The sequence below is a fragment of the Typopeltis vanoorti genome, chromosome 2 (assembly GCF_054136105.1).
Source record: "Typopeltis vanoorti isolate ZY-2024b chromosome 2, IOZ_Tvanoo_1.0, whole genome shotgun sequence".
Taxonomy (NCBI): Eukaryota; Metazoa; Arthropoda; class Arachnida; order Uropygi; family Thelyphonidae; genus Typopeltis; species Typopeltis vanoorti.
This window is the reverse complement of record NC_143550.1, coordinates 116146993-116172581: the sequence shown is the minus strand read 5'-3', so window position 1 is coordinate 116172581 and position 25589 is coordinate 116146993. Positions and strand designations below refer to the sequence as shown.

The 25589-nt window shown below is 35.4% G+C and overlaps 1 protein-coding gene and 1 non-coding gene across 3 annotated transcripts in view; both read right to left on the bottom strand.

The window, feature by feature from the left end:
- Positions 1–25589, bottom strand: part of LOC150109362 (beta1,4-N-acetylgalactosaminyltransferase A-like) — a 72386-nt gene that overhangs the window by 12612 nt on the left and 34185 nt on the right. For both annotated transcript variants that reach the window (XM_090407705.1, XM_090407714.1), the window contains exon 5: positions 15496–15618. In XM_090407705.1, coding sequence (XP_090263831.1) covers positions 15496–15618 — 123 coding nt within the window. The remainder of the gene's footprint in view (positions 1–15495; positions 15619–25589) is intronic.
- On the bottom strand, positions 14515–14587 carry TRNAA-AGC (transfer RNA alanine (anticodon AGC)). The gene has a single exon. It is a non-coding gene; the product is annotated as a tRNA-Ala (tRNA).

The following is a 25589-nucleotide window of genomic DNA, read 5'->3' as shown; positions in this document are numbered from 1 at the left end:
TTGGATTTTTTTTTTTTTATTATTTATTTACCGTTGAAAATGGCTGGAAAAATATATCGATTGGATAATCCATCAGATGTTGAAGAGATTCAGAGAATGTTACTCGAGTCCGACCATGAGATGATAGAGTCAAATGCAAAAGTGAAAGTGATATTTGATAGTAAATTGCATCTGAGAGATACTGCGAACTACAATGTCAGTATAGTATTGGTTTAGTTAGGTTTTTTTTCTTTGTTCAGTCATTTCTAGATTGTAATTGAAAATAAATAAACCATCAGGTATTATATTTGCAGTGTTTTTTTTAAAAGTTTCATCGCATTTTAGCACATACTAGTAATGAACGTATCTCTCAGATGCAAATGACCTACGCTGCAATTTTTTCGACTGCAACTTCCACATGGTTAAAATATAATAAAACTTTATTTCTAATAATGTGTGCATAGGAAACTAGTAGAATTAAAAATTTTTACATAGTTATATAAATCAAGTGAACATTAAATTTAGCATTATTTCAAAGCTGAATGTATTGTAGAATACTATGAAAGTTCCGTATGAAATTTGACCAGAGAGCTTATGGAAATACACTCACCGGCACTTACAAGTTGCCTTAGAGCAGACCTTATAGAAGACATGATTGCTTGCCCAAGCGTCCATATATTTGCCTTTTATTGGTTCATTTTGATAAAGTTTCACTGGCTTGACAGCTGTTTCGAACCAGTTGGTTCTCCTCAGAAACCTTAAGAGAGCAAAGACTCTCATTCAGTACTAAGGAACTCAAAGTGTCGGAGAGGTGTAATTTTCATAAGTGAACTCTCAGCTGGTGCATAAAATATTTACTAAAATAAAGGCTTCAGTTTATAGTTTCTTTCATAGTTTCAACATTCGGCTTTGAAATAATGCTGGATTTAATATTCACTTGATTTATATAATTTTGCATCAAACTGAATCCTTTTGGCTCTTTATTTTAATAAATATTTCACACACTGAGTGAGAGTTTGAAAAACACACCTCTCCAACACTTCAAGTTCTTTAGTACTGAACGAAAGTGTTTTACTCTCTTAATGTTTCTGCCTGGTCTCTGAGGAGAACCAACCAGTTCAAAACAGCTGTCTCAGGCCAGTGAAGCCTTATCAAAATGGACCAATAAAAGGCGAATATATGGACACTTGGGCATTTACGAGTTGCAAGGGCAACTCGTAAATGCTGGCGAGTGTATTTATTCCCGTAAGCACTTTGGTCAAATTTCGCATGAAACTTTCATAGTTTCTACATTTGGCTTTGAAATAAGGCTGGATTTAATATCCACTTGATTTATATAATTTTGCATTGCTGAACTGAAGCCTTTTGGCTCTTTATTTTAGTAAAAATTTTTACATGGTATTTTTCTATTATGGTTCATGCCAGAAGTAATACCACAAATCATACAACCCCAGAAGCTTATCAGTCATGTATATTCATGTTTATTCTCTCCCAAGCTCTTCAAGAAAGACTAAGGGTTTGTCAGATAAGTGTTGATATGCTGACAGTAAAAAGAAAACATGATTGAAATCTGATGCCAAAGTACAAGAAAAAAGATTCATGCTGGCTCGGACGTCACTCAGTCAAACAAGGGCCGTGTCCCCAATCGAGTAATCAGGGTTGGATCAAAAAATCAGTTACTGAAAACAAAGACAAAAAAAATCAAACTCAGGCCTGTAAAGGATGGAATATCGATTGGCACGTGGAATGTCCGTACACTCTGGGGAACTGGAAAATTGCAGGTGCTTCAAGAAGAAATACAGATGTGATATATTGGGTATTTCAGAAATGACATATCAGGAGAATCAAATGGTGGAAGAGTTCTCTGGTCAGGAAATGAAAGTAAGCACGAAGCAGGCACAGGTTTCCTGCTAAGTAACAAGGCCTGTCAGGCAATGACAGGATACAAACCAGTTAGTGAAAGAATAATGGTTGCAAGATTCAGTGTCAAACCATTTACTATCACAACCATTCAAATATATGCGCCCACTGCAGAGAGTGCAGATGAAAACATTGAGAGATTTTACAGGGATCTACAACTAGTAATTGATGAGGTACCAAAGCAAGATATACTCATCATTGGAGGAGACTGGAATGCAAAGATTGGCAAAAATAACACAGGACGGGAAAAGGTTATGGGAAAATTTGGATATGGAGAAAGAAATGAACGTAGAGGGATGCTTCTGGAATTTGCCACGGATAACAACCTGATGATTTGCAATACCAATTCCAACAAAAAGATTGTCGTAAATGGACGTCAAGCTCCTTCGATGGCAAACACAGGAATGTGATCAACTTGATATTAATAGACCAGAAATGGAGAACCTCAGTTCAACAGTGCAGATCATTCCAAGGAGCTGATATTGATTCGGACCACAGCTTAGTGATTGCGAATATAAGACTAAAACTGAAACAGAAGTACGAAGGAAAGTTCCAAAAAGCTACAGACATCTCAAAACTAAATGAAGACAGGCTAAGAACAGCATATCAGAACATATTGGAAACTAAGCTAAGACCCCAAGTGAAAAACAAAATATAAATACAAGAGCAGAACGACTGACCACAGTGCTAAAAAAAGCAGTAGTAGAAGTAATTCCCGAAAGAGAAAAGATCAACAAGAAATGGATAACTCAGGAAACCCTAAAATTGGTATAAGAGAAAAGAGAACCGAAACTCAAAAGAGATAATTCAGAGGCAGCAGATGAGTTATACCATCAAAAATGCAATGAAGTACGGAAAGCAGCAAGATCTGATAAAGCCAAATGGTTGGAGGACCAGTGCAAAGACATTGAACAGTACCATGGAGAACACAAAACTAGAGGTCTACAAACTTATAAGAAATGTCAATAGGAAGTGGCAAACAAGATCAGTAGCAGTCAAAGATGAAAATGGTAAAGTATTGATGGACAAGACAGAAATTATACACAGATGGACAAGATATTGTAGCGAACTATACAAAAATTAACTAAATGATACTACAACAGAAGTAATCAAAGAACTCTCTCCACCAGCAGAGATCTTTGAAAATGACGTCTTGGAAGAGGAGGTGAATAAGGCTATAAAACATCAAGAACAACAAGAGTCCTGGAAATGACAACAAAATGGGTGAGATGCTAAAATATGGGGGGAGAATCAGTTGCAAAAGAAATATATAAGCTATGTAATGAAATATGGAGATCAGGGTATGCCCCTGAAGAGTGGAAAAAATCGGTCTTGGTTGTTCTTCATAAGAAAAGCAGTGCTTTAGAATGCACCAATTACAGAACTATTGCATTTCAATCTTAGCAAAGTGCTGATGAAAATATTAACAGAGCACCTGAAGGGGCATATGGAGGCACATCTTCCAGATGAGCAAGCTGGATATCGACAAGATCGAAGTACAGTGCAACAAATGCACTAAGACTAATAGCAGAGAAAGCTCGAAGAAAGAACAAAAAGATATATTGCTGCTTCATGGACTTCCAAAAAGCATTTGATAATATTGACCAAAATATAACATGGGCTGTCTTGGAATCATATGGTGTGGACAATAAATTGATCCACCTGCTGAAAGATATAAACAGCCAAGCACAAGCAAAAATCAGAATAGCAGGTGAGACTGGAGATTGGTTTGCCACTAGTCAAGGCACAAGACAAGGGGGACCCAATATCACCAATCATCTTCATCACACATCTGGGAAGAACACTAGATAAGATTAAAGAAGAAGGTGGAGACATTTCAATAAATGGCATGAGAATAAACTACCTCTGCTTTGCAGATGACATCGTTGTGATTGAAGACGACGCAGCAAGGCTGGAAAAGACATTGTAAACACTATACACAGAAGGAAAAAAAAGATATGGACTAAATATCAACTATGAAAAAACTAAAACAATGATATTCGGACAACAGGAGTTACTGAACAGAGTTACGATAGACAGATTTCAACTGGAAAATGTGGCACACTTCACGTATCTTGGATGCCACATGACGCATGACTTGGACCCCAAAAAAAAAATAATAAAAATTAGAATAGCCAGAGCAACAACTATTTTAAAAGCCATGGACAAAATATGAAAGAGCCGAGCTATAAAGTTGCAAACTAAACTGCGCATTGTAGAAACCTGTATCTTCAGCAGCATGCTCTACAGATGCACGGCCTGGGTACTCCTGAGAGATCTGAAAGGAGGTTATTGGCATTTGAGAGGAAGTGCTATAAAAAGATCTTGAGAATAAGTTGGATACAGAAAGTGAACAACAGACGAATACAACCAAAAGAAAACCTGATCCAGAAAATAATCAAAAGGAAACTACGTCTATTTGGCCATATATGTAGAATGAATGATGAGAGAAAATTAAAAACGTTGCTGTTTGGAATGATTGAAGGAAAGAACAAAAGAGGAAGATCAAACAGAGAATGGGGCGATGACATCGTCAAATGGTGCGTAAACTCTATACACAAATTGAGTCATCTTGCACAAAACAGAATGCAATGGAAGAATCATATCAAGATGGCAGCAGACACCTACAGGGATTGGACCCATGGTTGTTGATGATGATATTCATGGCAAATCATCTGTTCAGATTGTATGCAAATTTGAAAATTTATACGTAAAACAGAAAAGATTTCTGAACAGGCTGTATTTTATTAAAATGTGAAAAGACAAAGATGTAATAAATTCCTTTCAGATAGAGAACTCTAATTTACAAAAAAAAACCAAATAAATAAATAGATAAATCACCTACACTACTGAAAGAGCTGATAATATTTGACTAGAATTATCTGAAAAACGAAAGTTCATACACTTTTCATTCACAAATGCTAATGAGCTACTTTAAGACTACGGGGAATCAAAAGATGGTCTTCAGGCAAAGTACACACAAATGCACTAAAAAATTAAACACAGGAAAACCTCACTTAACGCGAATTCGATATGCTCAATAATCAGTTAGCGCGCTTGAGTGAATTCAAGCGAGCATTTAATCAGTTAATGTGATTTTTTTTTTTTACATTATGAGGAATTTTTTGTCACCAACCTGCAGCGAGCAGAAAAGCTGGACGTCATTAAGAGAAATGAAAGTGATGCTAGTAATACAATGATTGTGCAGAACCTGGGATACAGCGAGTCTACAGTTTGGACTATAATAAATAAGAGAAAATAATACAAAGAACAAGGAAAAGTTGCTACTGCTTCTTTAAGCATGAAGATCACTAATAATAGAAGTCATTTGATGATCGAGATGGAGCATCTTCTATGACTCTGGATTAAGGATTATTACCAAAAAAGAATACCTCTTAGTACAGGGAATATTCAGGCAAAAGCTCTCAATATTTTTACCTCATTAAAAGAGACCAAATTTCAAGAGGAATGCGAAAGTTTTACTGTCAGTTTAGGATGGTTTGACCATTTTAAAAATCGAAATGGACTGCATAGCATAAGAATAAGTGGGAAATCTGCTACTGCTGATAAAGATTCTGCAGCCAAGTTTCCTGAAGAATTGCAAAGGATAATTCAGGAGGGTGATTATGACAATAGGCAAATATTCAACATTGATGAAATTGATCTCTTTTGGAAGTATATGCCAACAAAACTTTCCTAGATAAAACTGAAGCATGTTTTTATTAGGAGGCAATACAGAAGGTGACATTAAACTCAAGCCTATGTTATTCTATCATATGCAAAATCCAAGATTTAGCATTATTGAAGAAATCTGCACAATTGGAAAAGAACTTGGATTTAATGATCTGGATAACGAAGATGTGAGAAACTTGCTTGATTCCCATTCAGAACAGTTAAACAAGAATGATCTTCAACTTGAAGAACAGCGTCCGTATGAAGAAGATAAGGAGTGCAAACAAGAAGAGAATGGCACAACTAAGAAGCTAACTGCAAAAGAACTTGAGCTAGTATTCAATCACATTGAGTATGTAAGGAAATTTTGTTTGATGCTGATCCTGATGTGGAATGAAGCTTTGGAGTCTGCTGAATCTTGATAAAGCGATTGCAAATTGCATGACTAGATGAAAAAGTTGAGCATAATTCAAACATCTTTACTTAATTCTTTTGTAAAAAAAAGTAGCTCAATCAAATGTTTACACATTAAATAAAAAATTAAGGAAATGATGAAGGGGACCTGTGTAGCTCAGCAGAAGTGGTGTTTGCACTCTACAGCACTTGACCGCATGAAGAGATTTATAAGTCCGAGTCCAGTCACCGAGTGGAGGAATATTTTTCTAGGCCTTTTTTTTTCCAGCTGGTTCCCAAGTTAGTCTATCTTTAGCATGGGCAAACAAGTTTTTACTTCCGGAAACTCAGGTTTTCTTCTGTAAACCCAAGAAAATTGACTGTCAAACCCAGACTATTTTCATCATCCTCAAATTCATACCATGTACCCTCGTGGGGTGTACAGATGAAAAAAAATTACATCATTAATAACTTCCTATCTACAATTTTACTCCAAATCAGTCTGATACTTGTCAAGACTCCAACATTATCAGATCTTATATTTCTATTGTCTAAGGCACTTTATACCGTATCAATCCACCTATATCTTGGTCTTCCTCTGGGTTGTTTTGCTGCCAACCTGGCAGAGAACACTTGTTTTCCTAATCTTTCTTCACCCATTCTGTTTAAGTGACCATACCACCTGAGATTAGCTCTGCTATCGCATTCCTGGATGTCAAGTTCTTTCCTAATATCCTCGTTTTTAATATGATATTGCCATTGATGCCATCTGTTCATGCCTCTAATCTTTCTCAGGACTCTCATATCTGCGGTCTCTAGTCTTTGGTGAAGTGTTTTACTTCTGACCCAGCTCTCAGATCCATAAGTTAAAAATTGATTTGAACACTGTCTTGTATACAGCTAATTTAGTGTTCCGACTAATTTCTCTCTTATTCCATATGAATTTATTCAATTGACTTCTCACCATACCAGCTTTGCTGATTCTTTGTCTATTTCTATACTGAATTTACCATCTTCACTAAAAATCGTGACTAAGTAGCTGAAATGTTTTACTTGTTCCACAGGTTCTCCATTCACAACACAGTTGACATTTTCAATGATTCTGCCTATTTTCATTGTCTTTGTCTTTTTATTGCTGACCTTCATAACATATCTATCACAACAGTTATTCAATTTAGTCAGAGAATCTTGCAGACTTGTAGCGGATTTATTTAGAAGTATAACATCATCCGCAGAAAGCAAAGAGCTGACATTAACATCTCCAATTTTGATATCATGTTTAATACCACTTTCCTTCATAATGTGATCCATACAGATAATGTACATCTTTGTCTCACCCCAGATTTAACATTAAACCATCTTCCTGTACTTCCTTCAATTCTAACTGCTGACTTACAACTCAAATAAAGACTAAGTATTGCTTGATATAATGCCCCATCGACACCATATAACTGTAGCGTATTGAATAGCTTCTCTCTTGATACCTTGTCATATGCCTTTTCCAAATCGACAAAACTTAAATACAGATCTTTGTTATATTCCCATGCTTTCTCGACTATTTGTCGTAAAGTGAAGATCTGATTCTGACAGCCTCTATTTGGCCTGAATCCAGCTTGTCGAATATTTGTCATAAAGTGAAGATCTGATTCTGACAGCCTCTATTTGGCCTGAATCCAGCTTGTTCTTCACCCAGCTGTTCTTCCACAATTCTTCTCAATCGTTTCTCAAGTATACTTGCATATATCTTGCCAGAAACACTTAGTAGAGAAATACCTCTGTAGTTCTCACATTCAGTTTTATTTCCCTTTTTATATATGGATACTATGAGAGCTCTGCTCCAATCATCGGGAATTTGTCCCTCTGTCCAAGCTTTCTGAACTATGCAGTGCAGCCACTGTAAGACTTTTATACAACCATACTTCAGCATTTCTGGTCGAATATCATCTACTCCTGCTGCCTTTCCACATTTCAAGCCTTTGATGGCTTTTTCTACTTCAAGTATGGATATGTATTCCTGACTGCATGCTTGGTCAGTGTTTTTTTACCACTGTGCTGTCATCACTGCTTGTTTCATTTAGCTGTTTTTCAAAGTAATTACTCCATACCTCAAGGATATCTTTTTCTTCCGTTTTCGTGTCACCTTTATCATCTCTAACTCCTTTTACAGCACTCTTTCTTCCATTCCTAAGCTTCTTCAACAACCTCCAGAATATTTTGCCACATTCTTGATATTTATTTTCTATATTCTTGCCAAAGTCCTCCAATGACTTTTGTTTAGCTAATTTAACAGAGTGTTTAGCATTCTTGCATTTGTCTCTGTATTCTCGAAGAGCACATGCTGACTTATTTGCTAGGAACTTCTTGTATGCTTTCTTCTGTTCCTTCACTGCCTCCTTAACTTCCTATGTTCACCATGGAGTTCTAATTCTTCTATCTTTGCAGACAACTTCCCCACATGCCTTTCTAGTTGAATCAATCAGAGCTTTCTTCAAGGCTTGCCACTGAATCTCCAAGGTTTGATTCCTGTTCTCAAACTCTTTCATTTTTTCTTCAATAATTTTTGTATATTTTAGTCTACAGTTCACGTCTGAGAGCTGCTCAACTTTTATTCGCTTTAAAACTTTCTTACATGTTATTCTTTTCAACATGAAATTCAATTTTATCCTCTTTAAGACTAAATAGTGATCACTTCCAATTTCAAATCCTCTGTACATTCTGGTGTCCTGCACCAGGGAGAAAACATCACTATCAACAATAACATAGTCAATGAGACTTTTCTTATTCCTTGCCTCTTCTCTCCACGTGAATTTGTGCACATTTTTATGTTGGAACATGGTGTTAGTAATAACCAGTCCATGTCCTGAGCAGAAATTCAACAGATATTTGCCGTTATTATTAGCTTTCCTCTTTTCTCCAAATTTTCCCAAAATATTTTTGTATGTCTCACAATCATTTCCTACTCTGCTATTTAGATCCCCAACAAGGATCAACTTTTCCTTTTTCATTGTGTCAGCTGCTTTCTCTAAAGCCACAAAATATTCCTCCACTTCTACCTTAGTAGAACCTTCTGTGGGACCATAGGCACAAATAAGTCTCATTGTCCAGCTCCCCATTCTCATATTTGCCCACATTACTCTACTTGAGACTGGCTGCCATTCAAGAAGATTAGCCTCATATTTTGTGTTGAATACTATGGCTAGTCCTCCTTTTCCTTGATTGTCATTGCCTGAATATAACATTTTGTATTTATTGCTCAGAAAGATCTCACCAGTTTTTGTCTTTTTTGTTTCAGTCACCCCTATTATGTCGATCTGGTACTTATCTAATTCCTCAGCTAGCTCCATTTCTTTGCCATTCAGGCTTCTTATGTTGATAATACTGATCTTTAACTCTGGTGATGTTGAGTTGGGGTTTGTTTTCAGATTTGTTCCAGTAGCTGACTTTTCGCTGTTCATCCAGGTTTCCTGGCAAAAACAACAGGGGCCTTGTTTAACTGGGCGATTCCCCAGCCAGCATTAAATTTTGTCGTGTTTCAGACATTTAAAAATATATATATTGTGTTAAGGTTAGGGACCACGAGATGGCAGCACTTGCTAGTCGCCTTCTTTATTGCGCACCGATTAATTAGTGATAGCCTTAGGCCGGCCAGCTATCACCAATTGGCTACAAGTGGAGATTGAACTGCCACTCCGTCTCCAAAAGTTAGATAGGGCTAAAACAGCCTCACCTACTACCTATATGGCAGTGTTTCTCAAAGTGTGGTATGCATACAAAATATCTTAATGATATTTGTAATAATGATGACATTTTAGTATTAAAAGCTAACAAAGATAATGTGACTGGTTTTCCTTATTCTAATGTATATAAAAACAAGATGATGGAACTCCTCAATGATAAGAACTACAGATACTTAAGACAACTCCATACAGAGCACTCATATAAAACAAATGATCTGATCAAGGACCTTGGTAACTAACTTAAACATATTAAAGATCAAATTACATCAAAACACCTCATCATCCCATAGATCTATGGTACACCTAAAATTCATAAGATATCTCATTAAGACTAATTGTAAATGTCCTGCATACTCCAACATACTACCTATCTAAATATTTAACAAAACTTTTCTACTTCTAGAAAAACATCTTCCTAAATCAAGAATTTAAAGAATTTTGTCAACAAAATTAAGAATATACCATTTTTAGATCCGAAAGGAATAATGAGTCTTTTTACTAACATTCCAAGAGAAGGCACAATACAGTTGATAAAAGTATTTCCACTAGACATCATTAACCTTTTCAAACATTGTCTAGAAACACTTTCTTCAAATTTGAAAACTTACTATGAACAGAAAGAAAAAGGCATAGCAACTGGAGCTTTGATTTCAACACACTTAATAAATATGTACACAGAATCCTAAGAAAAGATGGCTGTTGAAAGATACTACAGCTAGGGTATGCAGGTGATATCTTACATATCTGGCTGGGTTTCAAAGAAACACTTTTTAGCTTTAACAACTTCCTGAATAGCTTAAATATCAAAATACGTTTCACAGTGGAAGTAAAAGAAATAAGACACTTCCTTTCTGGATGTATTAATCTCAGTTACTGAACAAAACAAGCAGTCTTTCTTGATATATAGAAAAAAAAAATCAACATTGGAAGATATCTACATGTGACTTCCTACCAATCATCATGTCCAGAAGCAATGTGTCAAAGATCCTCAAAGATATAGCATACATCATATTAAATTTACGAAGAGCAAGAAATGGATTACCTCAGGAAATTTACGAAAGCTATCAAATGTCTTAGAACATAAAAATGTTATCTAATAAGATACAGTTCCTTTATCTTACATAACAACATCATGGATAAAACTGCTAACATGTCAAAGCAGTATGATTTAAATGCTGCTTTTATGCCGATGACATATGTCTCCTTAATACTGAGCTCACCACCTCATTCACCACTTAAAAGATATGTATATAAAATTTTTTATATGTTCAGTATCCAGAATGATGAAGAGATGGGACACTTGGAAGAAATTCACATTTAAGAAAATATTAAGGATATAAAGAAAACAGTAAGCTCACAAATCTGATCTAGCTTTTCATACTAGTAATGAAAGCGAGTTAAGAACAAACATCCATACCAACTAACTGTCAACCATGGTTATGCAATGTAGCTACAGTATGTTGTCATCATCATCATCAGCCATTTTCTGTCTACTGGACGAAGGCTTCCCCAGATTCCTCCACTCAGTCCCATCTTGTGCTTTTGAATGCCACTGAGTGCCATCTCTTCAAACTCATCCTCCCACTGTCTCTTTGATCTTCCTGTAGTTCTCTTGCCATCTCTGGGATACCACTCAGATGTTAACTCTGACCATTTGCACTAGGTGTAAGAAGTGGAATGATCACTAGGTGTAAGAGGCATAATGGCTATGGCCATTATGCCTCTTACACCTAGTGATCATTCCATTTTCTTCTGGTAGGTGGTTGATACAGATTCACATTTCACTTCCATATGACATGACTGGAACTATACAACTGTTGAATAGCTTTCTTTCAAGGCAGATGGGGATGTCTCCTTTGAGTGCTTCATAGTGTTTTCCAAAAGCTACTCAACCAGGCTGAATTCTACATATAATGTTTTCACAGCTTCCCTCTACTATGACCTGTTGTCCTAAATAAATATAGGAGGTTACAATATCAATTTCCCAGGGTTCCATGTGTACTGGCTTTTTGGTTATGTATTTATTTTATATTATTTTATTTTGTCTTTGTTTATATTTAATCATTTCTTTTTACTTTCTGCGGTCAATTTGTTGATCATTTGTTGAACTTCTGTATTCTTCCATTACAGATTTTTAAAAATTTCTTCTAGGGCTGCAGTATATAATTTAGGTGAAATGGCATCTCCCTATCTAACTCCTTTTTTTTATATAGGAAATTTCATATTTGTTCCTGATTTTATAGATGCAGTGGAATTTTTATATATATATGATTAGGTATATCAATATATTTTTCATTAGGGAATGTATGATACCATAATGAAAATGAAAATCTATTTTATTAACTACCACACACACACACAGTGTGTGTGTGTGTGTGTGTGTGTGTGTGTGTGTGTGTGTGTGTGGCCATAATTAAAAAGGAAGGTGTTCAGAGCCCTGTAGCGAAAAATGTACTGGACAAAATTCAACCAAACTTTACGTAAGTACACTATGGAACATGGGGTTTGGTTTACAGAAGATACAAAAATAGCTCAAAATTCTGCCACCAGGGGACAATTGGCACTATAAGCATGGTTTGGGATTAATTAAACAGTAATGGCTAGAAGAGACACAGATCAATTTTTGTGTTCATATAACTTACAGGTGTGGTTCAATATGTCCTCCTTTCAGATGTTCCAAGAACTACATTCTGTGAATGACATTTTCTACAGCGGAATGTAACAGACCTCTGCATTGATTTGCCCCACATGTTGCGTTATTCTGTTTTTCAAGGTTGCTAAATCAGGAACATGTCCTTCATACACCATGCATTTCAGATGGCCCACAACCAAAAGTAACAGGGGGGGTTGAGATCAGGCAAACAAGGTGACCATGCCATGGGAAATACACGACTGACCAGTCTGTGTTCTGCAAAGTGTTTTCGTAACATTCACTGTACTGGCAATTCAATGTGAGGTGGTGCTCCATCCTGCACAAATATGGTAGAATCGAGACATCTTCACTATTATAGTTGCGGAACAACAAAGTTGCACAGCATCTCTTGATACCTAACAGCAGAGATGGCAGAAGTCACTGGTTTGGTCAGATGAAGTTCTTCGAAAACATATAGACCAATAATAAACAATGCAGCGAAACCACACCATACTGTGGCTTTTGGCGAGTGTAAAGAGGGTCTGATGGAGTGCATGAGGGTTATTCACAGCCCAAATGCAGAAACTGTGTGAGTTAACGCTGCTGTCAGATAAAAATGTGCCTCGTTGCTCCACAAGATCTTCCCCAGCCATGCATCATTGACCTCCATTTGAGATAAGAACATCAGGGCAGACTGCAGTCAAGTTTGTGCATTACGATGAAGCAAAGCTCGAGTATGGGAGATCTTGTAAGGGGAAAACCTCAGCATTTGACGTAGGATTTTCCACACAGTTGAGTATGGCATGTCCATGCCTTGATATTGCCTAAGCACTGCTGGATCCTTGTGTGCTGTACATTCCATGACAGCAGATGCAACTTCGTCAACTTATTGAGGAATAATCCGTTTCAGTCCTCATTCTAGCCTCACTGCTAAAGATCTGCTATTTTCAAATTGTAAAATCATTTTTCTAAGATTTGTTAATGGCATTGGACATTTTTTCCTATCCTTCAAATGCCGGAATTTTCAAAGCACAGCATTAGTATTATCGTGTTGTTGATAGTAAAGCTTGAGTAGCAGCACATGTTCTAGTAAGGTGAGATCGATCCATAGCACTTCAGTCTTATCAGAATGACACAAATCTGTTTCAGTCTTCCTTATATCCACCAACTCTTCAGCATGAGATTATGCAAATATCACGACTCTGGCACCAAATTCCGTACCACCAATTGGTGATAGGGAATTTTTTTTTTGGTGTAAGTACACATGATCCAGAGTGTACTTACACCAAATTTGGTTGAATTTCACCCAATACACTTTTTATTACAGGGCTCTGAATATCTCCTCTTTAATTATGGCCACCCTGTATATATCACATTTTCTTTAGAGTTACATCCATTAGGATCTAATTCCTGCCTATCTTTCACAAAAATTCTAGAATTTTCACTACATCTCATTTTCAATTAGTAAATTCTAATCTTCTGTATACGTCATAATTCTGTTAAACTAAACAACTTGGATTTTCATAAATCTAATTTAAGTTATAATAAAGAAATTAATCTATGGTATAGTGAATTGTCTTAATGAATTCTCTGGCCAAGCTGTTTAATAAAACTTTACCACCTTTGCATAAGAACAGAAAAGTTCTTATATTTTGTTTCCTCCATGAGATTTGAAACATATTTAGAAAATTTTGTATGACAATTCAGTATTAAAAAACAAGAAATTTGCATGCAGTAACAAGTAAACAATCAAGAAGAAAGGACTGACTGATGAGGGAGGCAGAGGGGAAGCAGTATTGGGGTGGTATGGAATTTGTAACTGCAAAGAAATGGCATTCAGTCCATTTTCACATCACTAAAGCATTCTAAACTTCCTATAATGTTCTGAAACAATTTATTTTTATTATTATTATTATTATTATGTAACACCTTCTGGGAGTCCAAAGACTCATTGAGGGAAGGCACCTGTTCTACAACTGTCCGTCTCCACCAATCTACGAACCGCAACTACTTTCATCATCTACACCAACACCATCTACCGTCGACCACCACCACCAATAGTATTTTCATAGACAATCAAAAACATCCATGCCCATGGCAGGATTCGAACACGCAGCTTTTCGGCTGGCGAGCGGATATGCTAACCACTCGGCCAGCAAGGCCGGCAAAATTTACCACCTTTGGAGGCACCGGGCATCGATCCCGGTACCTCTCGCATGCTAAGCGAGCACTCTACCATCTGAGCTATGCCCCCGACATCTATAAAATATACTCACACTGACTAATTAGAGAGAGACAGGTACACATATCCAAAAAACTGAGCAAGTGAACTACATTAAATTATATAATTATCAACAATTTGATACAAAAAATATCTCCATTTCAAATATTGGCATTCCTTTGAATTTTTATTAGTTGAAGGAGAGTTACCCAATCTCATAGGGAAGTAGCAAAGTTTCTTTTCTTCCAGAAACTTGAGTTTTTACATCCAGCATGCAGGCAAATTGACCAGAGGACACAATTTATAGACTAAAATACTATTAGTGAATGGTAGATGGTGTGTGTGTGTGTGTGAGAGAGAGAGAGAGAGATGGAGGTTTGGTTAGTGTAGGCATTGTCGGTTGTGTACCCTCTACAGAATGAGTCATTGGACTCTTTGGAAGTGTCATGTAATAATAACTATGTATTCTATCTATTACTTTATGATGACAACGTGATTTCTAATTTCTATGGAAAGCAATGTGATTTCTGATTTCTATGGAAAGCCTTAATCTAATTCTAGACAGAATACATGCTTTACTTCTTTCTCTATTATACACAGAGAGAAAGAAGTAAAATATAGGACCTTGCATACAGCCATGTACTTCAAAGTTTTCCATAAAGAAAAAAAACTGGTACTAAAAGCGAGTTAATTTGTCAAATATATGACAAACAGTTGATTCATATCCAGTAAAACAGAAAGTTTTTAAAATTTTTCTACATCTGAAACTGAGAATAATATTTATTCTCTGAACTTCCTACTATGATGGCAACAGCTTAATGAATGCATTAAAAAGTAGATATCTACAAAAATAAATATATTCTGAATAATCACCTTATATAGACAATATCTCAATGTTACTGACCTCCATAAATATTTTATAAAGATAATTATTTTAGTACCTGTTAAAGAGATCATCATCTTCTGCTCCCCAACCATAAAAAGAATTAGAATATCCATTTACTTCTGAAAACTGAACTTTTGAAAATGCAACAACCCCACCAAAGAGATCTGGATAAGGTAGTCTAAAAACACAAAATTATTTTTAATATAATAATAATTTCAAATAACAAAACAAAAAAACATGCTCAATTTCCTTCCAAGAAATGCAACAGATTATATATAAACAGGTAACAGAATGATTAAATTTAAATTAATTTCAAGCACTGCACTGAAATCTATCAGTCATCTTTGTATTTGTTCTGTTCATTAAAATTAATATGAATATTCTTCATCATTATCATCAAATTCCTGACTTATGCCCTCAGTGGTGGGAGGGGTACAGGATCTTATGATAGTACAACATGAAAAGTTACATCATTACAAACTTCCTATCAACAATTTTCCTCCAGATTGCCAATTATTTCTCAACATTCCAATATTAGCAGATCTTATATGATAAAATTAAAGAATATTCATAATACAAAATGATCAGTACAGTAATGATGGTATAAAAAGCCTATGGCAAGTGTCTTATTTGCACCCCCCCCAACCCAACACAACTTTCTAACTTGCACCCCCCAACCCAAAAATGACAAAAATTTTGAAAAATTTAAATGTAACAAGTTATTTTATTAAATTTTACTAAATGCAATATGTTAAATACTTACTATAAATCCCATCAAAATGAGTTGCAGAATTTGTGTGTCTAAAGCAGATTATTGCAAAATTTTAAAATAGCATATAAAATAGCAGACTTTTATTTGCAGTAACCCCTCGATTAACCATCTTACTGGCCATTATGGATCAAATATGCATCCTTATATGCTTCATATCCATCATATATTTCAATTTAATATCATTGAAATATACTTTAATATATTTCAATGATTTTAATATGCATATTAAAATACAATTCTATATGCACTTCGCATCCATGATAACTTTGATGTCTATAGATGTCTTGGCCGGTAGTGTGGTTAATGTGCCCCCGGTTAGTGCATCATTTTTTTTCTATACCCAAATTCAATTAGTGCACCTCTAAGATTCGATTAGTGTGTGTATATACATCTTAAAAATAAATGTTACAGATTTTAAAATTTTTCTACCTCTACATTTTGATGGCTAAATATTTTAAAAAATCACTCACCAGAATGAAATAATTTAGTTACCCATTTAAAACATTTTACAAAGTTATTTGGAGTGCTTAAGGGTCAAAGCTGTATAACTGAGAGGAGACCTCCACATAGCCTTTAAAGGAATGCGGAGAACCAACCAGGGCTTCTGACCTAATGTCCCCTCACCTTCTCGTGGTGGGTATCTACTTGGATACTGAACGAACAAAGATGGGCTGACAATTTGGGATTTAGCCGACCAAATTGTATTCTTATTGGTTAAACCAAAATAAAAAAGGATGGTACAACATGACAATATTTCATGTTGGCTAGGGCGTCGCCCGGTTAAACAAGGCCCCCATTGTTTTTGCCAGGGAACCAGGGCAAACAGCGAAAAGTCAGCTACTGGAACAAATCTGAAAGCACACCCCCAACTCATCATCACCAGAGTTAAAGATCGGTACTATCAACATAAGAAGCCTGAATGGCAAAGAAATGGAGCTAGCTGAGGAATTAGATAAGTACCAAATCGACATAATAGGGGTGACAGAAACAAAAAAAGACAAAAACGGGTGAGATCTTTCTGAGCAATAATTACAAAATGATATATTCAGGCAATGACAATCAAGGAAAAGAAGGAGTAGCCATAGTATTCAACACAAAATATGACGCTAATCTTCTTGAATGGCAGTCAGTCTCAAGTAGAGTAATGTGGGCAAATATGAGAATGGGGAACTGGACAATGAGACATATGTGCCTATGGTCCCACAGAAGGTTCTACTAAGGTAGACGTAGAGGAATTTTTTTGTGGCTTTAAAGAAAGCAGCTGACAGAATGAAAAAGGAAAAGTTGGTCCTTGTTGGGGATCTAAATAGCAGAGTAGGAAATGATTGTGAGACATACAAAAATATTTTGGGAAAATTTCGAGAAAAGAGCAAAGCTAATAATAATGGCAAATATCTGTTGGATTTCTGCTCAGAACATGGAATGTTTATTACTAACACCATGTTCCAAAATAAAAATGTGCACAAATTCACGTGGAGAGAATAAGCAAGGAATAAGAAAAGTCTCATTGACTATGTTATTGTTGATAGTGATGTTTTCTCCCTGGTGCAGGACACCAAAGTGTACAGAGGATTTGAAATTGGAAGTGATCACTATTTAGTCTTGAGAAGGATAAAATTGAATTTCATATTGAAAAGAATAACATGTAAGAAAGTTTTAAAGCGAATACAAGTTGAGCAGCTCTCAGATGGGAACTGTAAACTAAAATACACAAAGATTATTAAAGAAAAAATGAAAGAGTTTGAGAACAGGAATCAAATCTTGGATATTCAGTGGCGAGCCTTGAAGAAAGCCCTGACTGATTAAGCCAGAGAGGCATGTAGTGCAGTTGTCAGCAAGAATAGAAAAATTTGAACTCCATGGTGGACACAGGAAGTTAAAGAGGCAGTGAAGGAAAAGAAGAAAGCATATCAAAAGTTCCTGGCAAATAAGTCAGCATGTGCTCTTAGAGAATACAGAGACAAATGCAAGAATGCTAAACACTGTGTTAAACTAGCTAAACAAAAGTCATGGGAGGACTTTGGCAAGAATATACAAAATAAATATCAAGAATGTGGCAAAATATTCTGGAGGTTGTTGAAGAAGCTTAGGAATAGAGGAAAGAGTGCTGTAAAAGGAGTTAGAGATGATAAAGGTGACATGAAAATGGAAGAAAAAGATATCCTTGAAGTATGTAGTAATTACTTTCAAAAACAGCTAAATGAAACAAGCAATGATAACAGCACAGTGGTAAAAAAACACTGACCAGGCATGCAGTCAGGAATACATATCCATACTTGAAGTAGAAAAAGTCATCAAAGGCTTGAAATATGGAAAGGCAGCAGGAGTAGATGATATTCGACCAGAAATGCAGAAGTATGGTGGTATAAAAGTCTTACAGTGGCTGCACTGCATAGTTCAGAAAGCCTGGACAGAGGGACAAATTCCCGATGATTGGAGCAGAGCTCTCATAGTATCCATATATAAAAAGGGAAATAAAACTGAATGTGAGAACTACAGAGGTATTTCTCTACTAAGTGTTTCTGGCAAGATATATGCAAGTATACTTGAGAAACGATTGAGAAGAATTGTGGAAGAACAGCTGGGTGAAGAACAAGCTGGATTCAGGCCAAATAGAGGCTGTCAGGATCAGATCTTCACTTTACGACAAATAGTTGAGAAAGCATGGGAATATAACAAAGATCTGTTAAGTTTTGTCGATTTGGAAAAAGCATATGACAAGGTGACAGAGAAGCTATTCAATATGCTACAGTTATATGGTGTCAATGGGGCATTTGTAAGTCAGCAGTTAGAATTGAAGGAAGTACAAGAAGATGGTTTAATGTTAAATCTGGTGTGAGACCAGGATGTACATTATCCCCTCTATTATTATCTATATGGATCACATTATAAAGGAAAGTGGTATTAAACATATCAAAATTGGAGATGTTAATGTCAGTTCTTTGCTTTATGCGGATGATGTTATACTTCTAAATAAATCCGCTACAAGTCTGCAAGATTCTCTGACTAAATTGAATAACTGTTGTAATAGATATGGTATGAAGGTCAGCAATAAAAAGACAAAGACAATGAAAATAGGCAAAATCATTGAAAATATCAACTTGTTTACTTGTTCCACAGGCTCTCTGTGGAACAAGTAAAACATTTCAGCTACTTAGGCACGATTTTTAGTGAAGATGGTAAATTCAATATAGAAATAGACAACAGAATCAGCAAAGCTGGTATGGTGGGAAGTCAACTGAATAAATTCATATGGAATAAGAGAGAAATTAGTCGGAACACTAAATTAGCTGTATACAAGACAGTGTTCAAACCAGTTTTAATTTATGGATCTGAGGGCTGGGTCAGGAGTAAAACACTTAACCAAAGACTAGAGACCGTAGATATGAGAGTCCTGAGAAAGATTAGAGGTGTGAACAGATGGCATCAATGGCAATATCATATTAAAAATGAGGATATTAGGAAAGAACTTGACATTGCCAGCATCCAGGAATGTGTTAGTAGAGCTAATCTCAGGTGGTATGGTCAATTAAACAGAATGAGTGAAGAAAGATTAACAAAATGTTCTCTGCCAGGTTGGCAGCAAAACGACCCAGAGAAAGACCAAGATATAGGTGGATTGATACGGTACAAAGTGCCTTAGACGATAGAAATATAAGATCTGATAATGTTGGAGTCTTGACAAGTAACAGACTGATTTGGAGGAAAATTGTAGATAAGAAGTTAGTAATGATGTAATTTTTTTCATGTAGTACTATCATATCCTGTACACCCCACGAGGGTACATGGCAGGAATTTGATGATGATGACAAAGTTATTTTTAATGGAATACTACACTACTTCCATGTACAACATGTATACTATGTTCCAAATTTTTACCTCCAAAATTTGTGTCATCTGCTATAGTATGCCCACAGATTCGAGACCCTTCGACACTTCTGCACATGTCACAAAAAGGAGAATCCATTCTGATAATAGGGAATCAATCCATTTTCTGGGATGAGTTATTTATTATTACATGTCAGAAAATTAACTTCTCTTTTATGATCATTGTATTTTTTAAAGTTGTAATTATTTTTCTTGTATAACAGTTGGGAAATTGTATCTATAAAGCACGTGATTTCATGTGTTGGCAACCAATTCATACGTCCTTCATTTCTTTCTCCCCTTCAATAATAATGTCCAAGAGTTAATTAAATTTCATTCTGAAGAATTGAGTGATTCCGACCTGCTAAATTTAGATGCACAGCAGGAAGATCCCGATTTAACCACTGATAGTCAGCCAAAAGAGATTTCATAGATACAATTTCAAAATATTTTTCGTACAATCGAAATTTTTAAGCATCAATGCTTAGAGGATGACCCTGATGAAGAGAGAAGCTGTAAAATTTGCAGAAGAGTACAAGAGGCAACAGGGCCATGCCATCAATTGTATGAAACTGAAAAAAAGAAACAAAAAAACCAAACTACGTTTAGCTCAATCCTTTGTTAAGAAGTAGAATAATAAATTTATATTGTGAATATGTTTTATTGTCTTTCAGCTTCATGGTTTTCCTTAGACATACCCTAATTCTTTCATAAAAAAAAAATTAAGGGTCAAAAAAAAAAAAAAAGAAAGAAATCTGAGGAACGATTATACATTTTCCCATAGGTTTTTCGATTAATGCGCCCGTTTTAAAGAATGTATTAGGCACACTAATCAAGAGATTGCTGTATTTATTTTAATATTTTACATTTTGCGCCCGTGGCAGGCGCCTCTTTCGCCACACCCTCATTACGGCACTAAAAATGATGGTATGAATACTATTTTATTTCATAATATAGTGATATTTAAAAATTATAATTAAACACATCCTAAAATTTTAGCTATAAGAAAAAAAATAAACAAATATTCTGAACTGTAGCACAGGCAGAAAATATTAGAAAACTCAAGCCTATAACAATTAAAAAGAAAATACAGTGTATCTGTGTCTTCTTGGAATTACACATCGCTCTATTTTCTGCCATTCTTTTGAGCTTTTGCCTTTTGGATTCTGGTTTGCATTTCTTCTTTCCTTTTCCAGTTTCTGTGAATATACATCCGAGGTAATTGTATGTTATGACCTAACATTTGTATTCTGGTTTGTATTTCTTCTTTCCTTTTCCAGTCTCTGTGAATATACATCCGAGGTAATTGTATGTTTCCACTTGTTGTATGTTATGACCTAACACTTCTAGTTTGCTTTTTATTGTACTTCCTTTATTTATTATCATGTATTTGGTTTTTTTAAGGTTTAATTCTATTCCATACTTCTTTCCATTTTGGATTATCCTGGTTAGCATTTCTTCCAATCCTGTATTTCAATCACCTATGAACACAGTATCATCAGCATATCATATATTATTTATGTATTTTCTATTGATATTAATCCCTATTTCCATTTCCTCTATGTTCTTCATTAGATGTTTACTATAGATGTTAAATAGTATTGGGGAGATATTACACATCCCTGTCTTATTCCTCTTTTAATGTTCACGGTCTTCTCATCTCCTTGTAGACAGCTTTCTTTCCCCATTACAGTTGTGAGATTATTTGTTTATAAAACTGTAATAAGCATGTAAGGATATGAATGTAGACAATCACAGAAAGGTGTTTTCCATAACAGGAAACTGGTCACTCTTATATGGTGACACCATTATCACCACAACTGAAACACTGTTTTTGGTAATGATTACAATAGATGAAATTTTGTTTAGCTTAATCTGGCTATAAAATAAAATAAATAATAAATAAATTGGCTAATGCCTTTTATTCCCTTATAGTAAATAGGCAAGGCTTTTAACCTTACCTAGCTTTTTGAGACTGAATGGGCAGTTCAATCTCCACTAGTAGCCAATCAGAGATAGCTGGCCCAAGACAATTGGTTCTACAGTCAATTTTCTTCAGTTTACAGGATGAAAAACCCAAGTTTCTGGGAGAAAAAAAACCCACTTGTCCATGCGAAAAGTCGCCTATCTCGGGAACTAGCCAAAGAAAGGCTAAGAATAAGTTCCTCCAGTCAACAACTAGACTTAAATTGAAGTCCATGAAGATAATCAGGTTAAATGCAGCCAAGTGCCGAGGATGCAAGCACACTTCACTGAGCTACACAGGCATTTAACCTGGCTATTAAATTGTAAATTTTTTAACGTGATCCTAAATACCACATTTCATGAAGTTCTGTTGATGCCAGAAGAAATCATAATTTCAAATCACCCTGCTCAAAAATTATATACATAATTTTCACTATGGTCCGGTTATAGTCAAAACAATAAAATAAAATAAAAGCCTGCATAACTCAGCCAATAAGAACTTTTAAACCGTCCCACAGAAATACACACTGGACAGAGAATATAAATGACTGACACAGCAGGATTAACTATTTGATCATAGCATTAATCAGGTTTCTATACAGCCAAGTTACATGGTCATGACAGGCCAATGAGTCTAAACATAAGGGAAAGATGAGAATTACAGTGAAAAATCACTTCATTTCATTCTGCTATAAAAAAAAAAAAAAGAAAAAAAAAGAAAGAAATCATTCATCACACAGTCTTAAACTGAGGACAGTGAAAAATCAGTGCCTTACAGCAAATACACACCACAGACCATTATAAATAAGGCATAACATGCTTTTATAACTTTGCATACAATATAGTGTGAAACTTTCAGGACTTGAATTTTTGATTGTCAACATTTTCATTCTGTTTTCAGAAAATTATCATGATATCCATGACAAAAATATGTTATTCAAAGACCTATTATATTGTAGACACCTGTATGAAAATTTAATAATTGAATCAAAAAGTGTGTGTGTGAGAGAGAGAGAGAGTGAGAGAGATGCTGTAACAAGCTTTTGGGCTTACATACTTGAGAATAACTTTGTTTTGCTAAATTATTCCACTATAAACAATCTGAGTGAAACCAAAATTGAAATTAATGTTGAAAATGACCTGTAAATTCTAACTACAAAATTTCATTAATTCTGCCAGTGCAGAATTATTATTAGTTCAAATCATTTTGCCAATAAAATTAACTGAATTGAAACCTAAAATGATTAACACAAACAGCATGTGATTCAGCCTGCAGTCCAGAGTTTACTAAATTTTATCCACTCTGAACAGAATTATTACAATATATAATTTCAACATGTTTTTCAATTTTTTGAAAGAATTTTTTGTAAGAATTCCAAAATATCAAATTTCGATAAAATTGGTCCAGCCAGAATCTCAGAATAAGTTTGAAGCAGGTGTATGACAGACTAGTGAGTTGGATAGGCGAAAGGCTATCAGCAAGTTGCATTAGAGAGGCACATCTCGAAAGAGGGAAGTGTAACTATTGGTGTGCAGCAAAGGGTCAGTTTTCAGACAACTGTTATTTAATTTGTATATTAATGATATTGGAGTAGGTTTAATTGGTGACATACAGCTGTTTGCAAATGACACAAAACTGGGGAGAGTGATGAGGAATCAAGCAGATGTTGAGGTCGTCTTACAGAAGGACTTGAATAGATTGGAACTGTCAATTCAGTGTTACCAAGTGTAAGCTTCTGAAATTTGGTATATAACAATGGGATGAAATTACATTGCAACATTCATGTGGTTTCGGGTTGCCCTTTTAAAAAGTGAGAAAATGAAGTGTGAGCTCAATGGTACTGAGCAACAAAACAGTGTGCTAAGCATTTGAATCTTACTTCCAGTTAATATGTTTGAAATCCAGAAGAAAAAACTGCTTAACATATATATTACTTTCCTTCATGTATAAGGATTTTCTAGACATGGTATCTCCTACTAATTTTGTCTCATTTGCAGCTGTGGGATTTTTATTTCTAAAATACATATTATATTCTATATTTTATAACATATTCAAGCATGCTTTTTTTTTTTCATCTGTTGATAAACTGAACTATACATTATTAAAATGTTATAACTATAAAATGCAATACAGTTCAATTATAAATGTTATAACTAACTGCTTTGTAGCTGGGATGCTAATGAGCTGGTGATACACAACATATAAATAACTTGTGACCAAGCTAGCATCCATCTTCCCACAGTGTGGCCTGTTTTCATAAATAGGGCTCTGGCAAATATTGCCACTATAAATCCGTATCTTCCCTAGTTGGATGAAATGCTAACTACACCACCACTAAGTGATAAACAATCTCTTACCACTGGTGAAACATCACCTTGCTTACTGGAGGCTTGAGGTGGCTGCATACTTGGTTCCCACAGCAAGACTCCTGGTTTCTGTCTATCTCCTTTCATGTAAGTGTACTTGGCAGTTGTGAGTGTGCCAAACATACTATAAGGACTTTGAATCTCTCCCATTACAGAATACAGCAGTAAAATAGCTGTACAGGCAGGCTGCTAGATAGAACAAGGACAAAGCTAATGGTAAAAAAATCAGAAAGCTTCCTAATTAGCTAGCAAGTAATCCTGACATCACTTACTTTGCTGGATCATGCCTGAAAGGAGTCTAAGTATAGTGGTATGCAGAGAAAAAAATGGCTAAAGCCACAAAAGGACAAGAGATTAAGCTATATGAAAGGCATGCCTGTGAGTCTTTAACCTTCATTAATTGTGTCTACTCTACATTCCCAACTTGTATATCTCTCCTTAATACTAATCAAATATTCAAGTCAACATAAATTTTGCTCACATTGTGGTTAAATTTCTCCCTGTAAATACAGTGCCCAAAAATTAGCAAAAGAACAACAAAATTAACCCAAGGCTTTAAGGAAATGATATTTGTATTCATAGCATAGCTCTGGTCTGCCTACTAAGTTCAATTCTATCTGTTGGATAGAGGAACTTTTTCTAAGCTTTTCTTTGACTGGTTCCTGGTTAGTTGATCTCTGCACTAACAAGGAGGATTCCTCGCTGAAATGCAGGTCTTTAACCCACGACTCAAGAACATTGATCAAAGAATTCACTCTATTACAGACAATAATAGAAGTGATAGGATTTAGGGCCATTAGATGGCAGCAGTTGTCTGCCATACTCTCTCTCTCTCACTCACTCCTGAAAAGCTTTGATTTATTGACAGGCCAAGCTCACCATCAGTAAACAAAAAGATATTTAGGCCTAAAAGAGGTCTGCCCACTCCATTTTGTGGACAAAATGGCGTAGAGAATTTAATTAATTTATTTTTTAACTCTAATACAAAAACAAAAAACAACAAACATCCAAATAAAAAAAACTCATAAAACACAACAAAAATTCATCCAACTAACAGTTTTGAAAGTGTATGGTGTCAGATGGAGGTGGACAGGACAAAATATTTAGTGTGATGTTGCTATAGGGCAGAGAACAAAGGGTGATGAGCAGAAAGAATACACTTGGCAGAGAAATTCTGG